This window comes from Terrapene carolina, unplaced genomic scaffold (assembly GCF_002925995.2).
Source record: "Terrapene carolina triunguis isolate 2854851 unplaced genomic scaffold, T_m_triunguis-2.0 Scaffold836, whole genome shotgun sequence".
NCBI lineage: Eukaryota > Metazoa > Chordata > Testudines > Emydidae > Terrapene > Terrapene triunguis.
The window spans coordinates 83,000-91,578 of record NW_020665187.1 but is presented as its reverse complement, the minus strand read 5'-3'; the positions used below and the strand labels follow the sequence as shown (position 1 = coordinate 91,578).

General features: G+C 65.0%; 1 protein-coding gene across 1 annotated transcript in view; it reads right to left on the bottom strand.

Moving 5' to 3' along the window:
• The window catches only part of ITGA5 (integrin subunit alpha 5), a 53,570-nt gene that overhangs the window by 25,876 nt on the left and 19,115 nt on the right, over positions 1-8,579 (bottom strand). The window contains exons 3-9 of the mRNA XM_026660688.2: positions 5,122-5,234; positions 4,786-4,909; positions 4,340-4,401; positions 3,455-3,500; positions 2,872-2,997; positions 1,794-1,838; positions 961-1,004 (exon numbers count right to left, since the gene is read on the bottom strand). Coding sequence (XP_026516473.1) covers positions 961-1,004; positions 1,794-1,838; positions 2,872-2,997; positions 3,455-3,500; positions 4,340-4,401; positions 4,786-4,909; positions 5,122-5,234 — 560 coding nt within the window. The remainder of the gene's footprint in view (positions 1-960; positions 1,005-1,793; positions 1,839-2,871; positions 2,998-3,454; positions 3,501-4,339; positions 4,402-4,785; positions 4,910-5,121; positions 5,235-8,579) is intronic.

The window sequence follows — 8,579 nt, the reverse complement described above, 5'->3', positions numbered from 1 at the left end:
TAACCACTAGACCCCACTCCCCCCAGAGCAGAGAGCAGAATCCAGGGTGCTAAGTCCCATTTCTCCTCTAAAACCTCCCCTGTCATCTTTAAGCGGTGGGAGTTTGGGATCCTTGGCAGGACTCGGGCAGTCACTCTGCCGCACAGCAGGATTCCTGGGCAGGTCACAGGAAGGGCCTGTGATGTCGACAGAGCGGGTGATGAGGTCACATGCGTGGGGGTGACCACAAAGCCCTGGGTGGGCCGGGCCGGGCCGCTACTTCCTCCACGCCATCTCCACCCTCCGTTTCTTCACCCCCGGTCTTGGCTCAGGCTTCGCTCAGTCACAGTATGGGGCAGATGTCAGGGCTTGGGCTGGCACCCAGGCTCTAGGACCCAGTGAGGTGGGAAGGCTCAGCATCTACCCCACAATTAAAGAGCCCCTTAGTCTGAGTCAGCCGGCCCGGCCGGCCGTGGGTGTTTAGTCGCAGTGTAGATGTGCCCTCAGCCCTGCCCGGGGCAGTGTGTTAGTTACTATGGAAATGACCAAATCAGCAGGATTGTGGGGCTTAGCAAGGTCCATGCTTGGGGGTAGGGGAGCTTGTACCGTGGACCCCGCCCCGCCCCGCCATCCTGCAAGCAACTGCTGATGACATGAGCACCGCACCCCCCGCCCTGCAGACACCCCTGGGGTGCGAGAGCCCAATGGTGAGGCAAAGCCAAGCTGGTGAGAGCAGGGGTAGGAGAAAGGGGCCAAACCATCCACTTCTGGGGGGTGCAGCAGCACTGGGAGCAAGAGCCCAAGCCAGCCTGGTGCGAGGGGCTCCCAGGACAGGTAGAGGGAGGGCCCAGTCTAGCAGAGATGTCGTTGGAAAAGAAGAGACCCGGAGCATTTGGGTGCAGCCAGGCGCAGAGACGGGGGACTCCTCTGGCCCCCAGGGGAGGAACCCCCCCACCCTACTGCCCCAGCTCGGGATCTTACGTAGCCGTAGGTCAGGTTTCCCTTGGGAACGCCAGCCACAAAGTCTGCAAAGGAGCAAAGAGATACGGGTCCGTTAGCTCCAGGCGGGTCCCTGGGGGCAGCTCAGCCTGTGGGATGCTGGGGTGGGATGGACGACACAGACAAAGCCAGGCCAGCACCCCAGGCAGGTGTGACCCTGGGCTGTCCAACGCCACATCCCACGGTAAAGCAGTTCACCCACATGGGGGGTGAGGTGGGGGGGAGAATTCTAGAGCCCAAACTCCAGGGGGCTGAAGCCCCAGCCCAGCCAGGGTTCAGATCTGCACAGAGTCCATCGATCCATCTGCCACCCTGCACCCACTGATGGCTCACTCACTGTCTCAGTGCGGGAGGACTGGCAGATCGAACCAGAGCCCTGGACCCCAACCCCTCAAGTCGCCCCAGCTCAGCTGTCCGGCTATTGCTCAAGTAACCTGGGGCGAGCACGTCATAGCGGCTGGCCTACCAGGGTAACAGCCTATCTGGCTGCTCTGAGGGCAGGGCACTGGAGGTGCTGGGTTCGAACCCCATCCAGGGCGGCATGGCACGCTCATTTCTGCCTTTTATGCTGGGCCCAGCCAGGCCCCAGGGTGGGAGCCAGCCTGCCCTGTGCAGCTTCCTAGCCCGGCTGGCCAGACCCAGGAGCGTCAGCTCAGCCTCCTCCATAGCAACTGCTTCTTCAGAGCACCTGGGCTCCAACCAGTACTTGTTCTGCCCCAGGACTGACCCTGCCATGTCTACAGGGGCAGAACTTGGGGGGGCATTCAGCATTTACTCTCCCTTCCCCCCCTCCAGAGAGCCCAGAACGGCAGTACCTTCGGTGGAATCCCCGCTGAACTCACCGACAGCCACAGAATACCCTGCATGGGGAGAGGAGCAGAGGGGTTTGGCTCTGGCACCACTCAGCCCCTGGCCCTTCTGTCCCCATTGTTTTGGTTAGGCCCTATATCAACACTGGGCAAGAGGAGCTGGCTTCTCAGTGACAGGCTGATGGATTAAAAGGGAACCACACAGGAACACTCCTCAGCTGCTTTGCTCTGCCCCGGAGAGGGGTTAGTTCCTTGACGGGGCCCTGGGTGACAGGGTTGGGGGCTCCGTGACCTTGGCAAGCCTCAGTCCCTCTCCATGCCTCACTCACCCATCTGCGCCAAGGCACAGGCCGAGTCTGCACTAGAGGAGCTCCCCGGAGCCGTTCCCTTAGTTACTGTCTGTAAAGCACCAGGGAGCAGCAGGGGGCTGGGAGGCAGAGACTGGGAGGCAGAGTGGTTGGATCAGGGCAGGGCTGGGAGTCAGGACTCCTGGGTTCGATTGCCCGTTCTGGGCGGGGAGTAGGATCTAGTGGTTGGAGCTGTGGGAAGTGCTGGGAGGCAGGACTCCTGGGTTCTATTCCTGACTTTGTTACGTGTCCTTGGGAGTAGTACAGCTTCCATTTCCCCAGCTATAAACAGGAACGCCCCCAGCCCCCCCATGAGGAATACCCCTGCCCCATCTCCCCCAGCCCACGGCAGGTGTCACCATGCACCCCTGCAGGGGGGGGCACTCAGCAAGCGAGACCGGCTTTGGGCACGTCTCTCCGTTTGGTACTGGGGAGCAGCACTCGAGTCTCAGACCCTGAAGCTGGCAGCACGGCCAGGTGCAATGCCTATGCCCAGGCCTGGGGAGCAGGGACTGCCCTGGGCAAGGCCCAGTTCCCCCTGTCTTCCCCGGGCGAGACTGCCCATGAACCTGCAGTAAGGAGCCTTGGTCTGCTGGGAGCTGGGCCAAGCCCCCGGCTCGCTTCCCACAGGCACCTAGAAAGGGTAACCCACCAAATACTGGGGGCCCTCTCTCTACATTCAGCTATCCCTCTCCCCCACCCAGAGGGTACCTTCCCCCATCAGCCGGGGCACTCACCCAGATAGCTGTCGTCATAGTTGGGGGTGGCCTGGCGTGTCTGCAGCTGCCCCTGGGTCTCCAGGATTAAATACCCGGGGTAATAGGCCTCCTTGATCTGCTCCTGCGTGGCTGAGATCACCTGGCCTGGGGGGAGATGGGGCAGGCGGCTGAGAGTCCAGCACTGGGGGAACAGGGGAAGGAGTGGTACCCCAGGGAGGGGTAGAACAGGGAGAAGAGGGGAGGGGGGGGGGGGGGGGGGGGGGGGGGGGGGAGAGGAAAGATGGTGGGGGAGGGGAAAGACTGTAGGGAGGGCAGTAGCCGCTGGTGGGGGAGGGCAGTAGCAGGGGGAGGGAGGAAGGGAAAGACGGTGGGGTAGGGCAGTGACGGGGGTGGGGGGAGGGAAAAGACAGTGGGGGAGGGCAGTAGCAGGGGGTGGGGGGAGGGGAAAGATGGTGGGGGAGGGCAGTAGCAGGGGGAGGGAGGAAGGGAAAGACGGTTAGGGCAGTGGCAGGGGGTGGGGGGAGGGAAAAGACAGTGGGGAGGGCAGTGGGGGGGGGGAAGATGGTGTGGGAGGGCAGTAGCTGGGGGTGGGGGCACTCACCTTGCCAGAAATAGCTTCCAGGGCCTCCCAGCAGCACTCGCCCCGTCTGCAGAGCAAAGAGCCCAGTCAGAGCCACAAGGCAAGATCCTGCCTGGGAGTTGGGGGGCGGGGGACAGATTATCCCCAGTGGGGTGTCGCCGGGTTCACCCCTCCCCCACCAAACCCCTACTGCTCCCCCCTTGGCCACAAGGGAAGCAGCTGGGATGAGCAGGTTCAGTGTCCCCCCACCCCAGAGCTGGGGAGGGAGGGCTCCCACAGAGGGGTAGCAGAGTGGGGCAGGGCTGGTGTCTGCAGGCCCAGCTGCGACGGGCAGAGAGGGGCCCCGTGCTGCCCCCTAAGGAGTCGGGGAGACACAGGAAGGGCTGCTGCTCTCTGTGTCCCCTTGGGCATGAGTGACACCGCCGTAGACCTGCCCTGGCACCGGGGGGGGGGGGGGGAAAGCAGGCAGAGACCCGCCCAGCTGGCCCAACAGGGCGATGCCCCGCTTGTGGGGCACGGGGGATGCGACCGGGATGGGCCGGAGGTATTGGGGGGGCTCCTCACAAGGCCCCACTCCCAGCATCCAGCAGCTCCCAACACGCAAGGTGTTGCACATAAGAACATGCTCCCTCTAGGGGGCACCCACAGATAGGATAAGGGACCTGCAACTGCTACCAGCTAGGAGAGCGCTCCCGTAGGAGGTGCCTGTTTGTGGGTCTGGGCTCGAGGCACAGCTCTGTGGGGCGGGAGGTACGAGACCCAGCCCCGCTCAGCGGGGTCTGACCGCGGGAGGCCCCGGTGAGGAACCCAGCTCTCCCCCATACACATGCTGGGGGCAGCAGGCAGGGGGCGCTCTGCTGCTACCAGAGCTCAGGGGCACAGCCGCATGGTATCAGGGCCTCTCACCTTGGTGAACTCAGCACTAAAGCCACCCTGGCAGTAACCCTGCCCCGCCACCGAGTTCAGATCTGCAGAGAGAAACACCAGTGAGGGGGGAGCGGTGGGATGGGGGCCAGGGACTCGGGGGGGAGGGGAGCGGGACTGGGAGGGGGGCGGGGGCTCTGATCCTGGACACCAGCACTCTGGGGTGGGACTCTGGGCTCCCAGCCCGCTGCACCAGCCACTAGGCTCTTCTCCCTGCCTTCCCAGGTAACGCTGTCCCCACCCACTCTGACCCCATCCTCTGGGAACGTATGCCCAGCCCAGCGCTGGGGCTGTCAGGGAGGCCTGGGGCCTGGGATGGAAAGATTTCCTGGTTACCCCTCAAAGCAGGGGTTATCTGCTGCTGGGGGAGCCAAGGAGTTTGGGGTCTCCTGCCCACTGCCCCCCAGCCCAGCCCCAGGAGCCGGTACCTGAGCGGCAGGGCGAATACTCCACGAACTTGGTGAAGTTGCTGACAGACAGGTAGCAGGTGCCAACGGGGTCTCGGCCAGATTCTTCCTTGAGGGTGCGCCAGCTGTACAGGGGGGCGCAGGCCTGGGCAGGGACAAAGCAAGCAGCAGTTGGGGACAGGGGAGACCGAGGCATAGGAGGCCCTGGTACCTGATGGCGTCCACCCACCTACTAACTACCCCAGCACAGCGTGGGGCCAGGCGGGAACCCCCCTGCCCCATAGCCAGGCAGACAATCAGCCCCAGCCCACCCCTGGGGGGCACTACCCAGCCGGGGTCCCCCCGGGCCATTCTCACCAGGATGGAGCTGCCGTGGGACCGCACTGTCGCTCCGAACCATTGCAGAGATTTGAACTCCACCGGCGTCTGCCCGTCCGTGCCATTCCCGCTGAAGTCGTGTTGGCGGGACCCTGTGGGGAGGAGCGTGGTCACTGCCGGGCCCCACGACTGGCACCAGCTGCTGCCCCCGCCGGGGGCCTAGGACACAAGGCTGAGCTGCCAGCTCGGCCCCACAGAGGGCAGCGCTGACCCAACACGCCAGCCAGCTCACGGGTGCAAACTCTGTGTGGGACAGCACGGCCCCGAGGCCCCAGGGGACCAGTCACCCGGGAGGGAGCTGCTGGCACGGGGGAGGGGGCAGCGTGTTCCGAGCTGTCTCGAAAGAGGGCATTTGGCCAAAGTGTCCCAGGAAGGGACAGTCTCTCCCCTCCCCCCAGCCCTTGCCAGCCCCAGGCAGGTCCTGCCTGCCGCCCACAGCCCCCCTTCCCCCGAGGTGGGTCCCACCTGTCACCCGCAGCCCCCACTTCCCCCCTGGGTGGGTCCCACATGCTGGGGGCTTCGCTCAGCTTTGCTTTAAGGGAAAACACAAGCAGAGATGAATTCTTCTAAGAGCAAGAACCCCCCATCTCCCACTACCTGTACCCTCCACTACCTGCACTGTACCCCTGCCCCCCCCCCCAGTCCACACTGCAATCCCCCCCCCCCCCCCCCCCCCCCCCCCCCCCCCCCAGTTCACACTGCACCCCCCCCCCCGCACTGCACCCCTGCTCCCACCCACAGCCCACTGCAACCCCACCCTCGCACTGTGCCCCTGCTCCCACCCACAGCTCACACTGCAACCCCCCCACTACACCTTTGCCCCCACCCACAGCAACCACCTGCCCCCTCCCCTGCACCCCTACCTCCACCCACTGCCCCCCACAACCTGTGCTGCAACTCACTCTGCCCCCTCAGCCCCACCCTGCCCCCCACCTTCTGTACTGTAACCCCCAGGACTTCTCCCCCCATCTGCCCTGTTCCCCCTCCCATAGCCCTCCTCCCCTGCAGCGCACCCCCTGCCTTTGCCCACTGCCCCCCACATTGCCACACTTCCTCGGGGGGGCATCCCCAATCCCACCCCACATGTCTCCAGCATCCCCCCTTCTTTCCCCTGGGCCCTGCCCCATCTTGGCTCCAGGGGTGGATGAGCCCAGAGCCACCTGGTTCATCATTAACTACTTATCTCAGGGTGAGGGATCACGGCCCCAGAGCAAGAGGCCATGTGGCTCCAGCTGCTGGCAGGGTGCCCAGGGGGAGCGGAGCCAGGAGAGCCTCTGGAGACGGATCCGCCAGCGGGGCCGGGAGCCAGACGGGCCACGTCTGGCTGGAGCGAGAACAACGTTTGGTGCGAGCCGCGCGGGGCGACAGCTCCCGTTGGGCCGCGTCCTGCTCTCCGGCCGTAACGCGATCGGCCCGACCAACGAGCCAAGGAAAATCCCCTGGCTGCGAGCCAGCCGGGGCCCCATCCAAGCCGGCCCCCCCAGGGCACCGGCATCCCTGCAGCCGGGGAAACCCCGCTCCAGGTCACCCCAGCCAGGCGCCAGCTCTGCAATCCAGCCGCAAAGCCCTCGCTTCCCTTTGTAAAGCTGGGTAAATATTTGTCCTGGGCCAGAGTGAGAGGCAGCCAGAGCCAGAGCCCTGCCCACGTGGGTGGGAGCAGGGGGTCCCCTCCCCCCTGCACAGCCTTTAGCCCGGGATCCCAGCTCCCCCTGATGGCACTGACTGTGCCAGGAGCTCCCCTCCTGCCCCCCGGCCCATGGCTCGGTCCCCCGGCCTTGCACTGATCACTGCCGTAGGACCCAGCATGTCACCCCTGGGGGAGCGACAGCAGGATGGATGTGCCCATCACAATGGCAAGACCAGGACTTTGCACCCCACCTGTCCCCACGCAAAGCGATGCCAGGGCCTGAGCTGGGATCACCCAGTTAAAACCAGGAGGATGCTGGGAACAGGCTGGCTGCCATGGGAACGCAGCCGCCTCTGGCGGGGCGCGGTGACAGCAGATGGTTGTTTAGGAAAGGAAGTGGCGAGGAAACACATAGCGGGAGACATGGAGGGGCACAGGAAACATCTGAGCTGGGAGGGGCAAGCACTCCTCCAGCACAGCCCCATCCTGGCAGCGCTGGGGGGCTGGGCTGGCCAGAGGAGCCACCCCCTGTGGCTGGGATTACAGCTTATCTGGGCTCTCCCCTACCAGGAGCACTGACTGCCAGGCTGCTCAGCCTCCCCTAGCTAGGGGTTGGGATAGCCTGGGGCTGACACCCTCCCCAAACCTGCCCCCCACCCCAACCTGATCCCCACCCCCAGCTCCACCTGTAGCAGGTGCTCAGGGGGCTGGGAGCTTGGCCGGGAGGGCAACGCTCCCTCCAGGGCAGGGGGGGGGGGGACTAGGGCAATGCCCCATGGGACCAGGGCTGTTCCCTCCCAAGGGGATGGGGTGCTCTGGGTGGAGGCAGGCACAGTGCATTCTGGGAGCAAGAGACCCCAGAGGGGAACAGCCTTGTACAGCTACAGCAGCAGAAAAATCCACTTTGGGGCCTATCGGAGGTGGGCACAGCAAAGAACAACCAGACTGGAAGTGCTGGTTGTGGGGAGAGCCACCTCGTTCCTCCAGCAGGGGGCGCTGTGGGGAGCAGAGCAGGAGCATTGGCTGTGGGGGGAGCTCCCAGCTACTCCAGCCCAGCCTCTCCAGCAGGGGGCGCTGTGAGACTCGATGGGAATGCGTGGCAGACGGCACTGGGATGGGGGCCGGGTGCCATGGCCCCAGGGTGGGGCTGCACTGCCAGGTCCCTGGGCCCAGCCAGCAGAGGGGGCTGGGAGACGGTAGCAGGTTCCCCCCAGCTCAGGTTTCTCCAAGGCAGAAAGTCTCTGACAGGCCGGTGAGGGTCGCGGGGGCTCAGTCCCAGGTCAGCTCCAGCTGCAATAGCAGCTTGCAGGCCGGCTCCTGGCCCTACATGGAGCTGACCAAGAGCAAAAACCGCCCCTCAGCTCTCAGCTCCCGTTGCGCAGGCAGGCCAGGGCACCCAGCAGAACGGGGTCCGATCCCCCTCGGCACCGCCGCTGGGCTGGGTAACAACAGAAACCGCCTGGCTGGGGCGGGAGGAGACGGGCCTGGGCTGGGGAGTCTCATGTGGCAGCTTTCGAACCCAGAGGGGGCTGACCTAGGGGACAGGGCCACCTTCAGAAGGGCACAAACCCTGGGGGGGGGAGGGGAATTCTCCATGCCCCAGCCCCATGGGATCCCCCGATCCTGCCTAGGGCCTCAGGGCATCACCCCTACATAGGTCATCTCATGGACAATAGAGAATCTCAATCCTGACCCACAGCCCCCACTATCCCAGCCCTCGGCTCCACCCCCCAGCTCCGCCGGTGCCTCTCAATCCCAACCCGCAGCCCCAGCTATCCCAGCCCTGGGCTCCACCCCCCAGCTCTGCCGG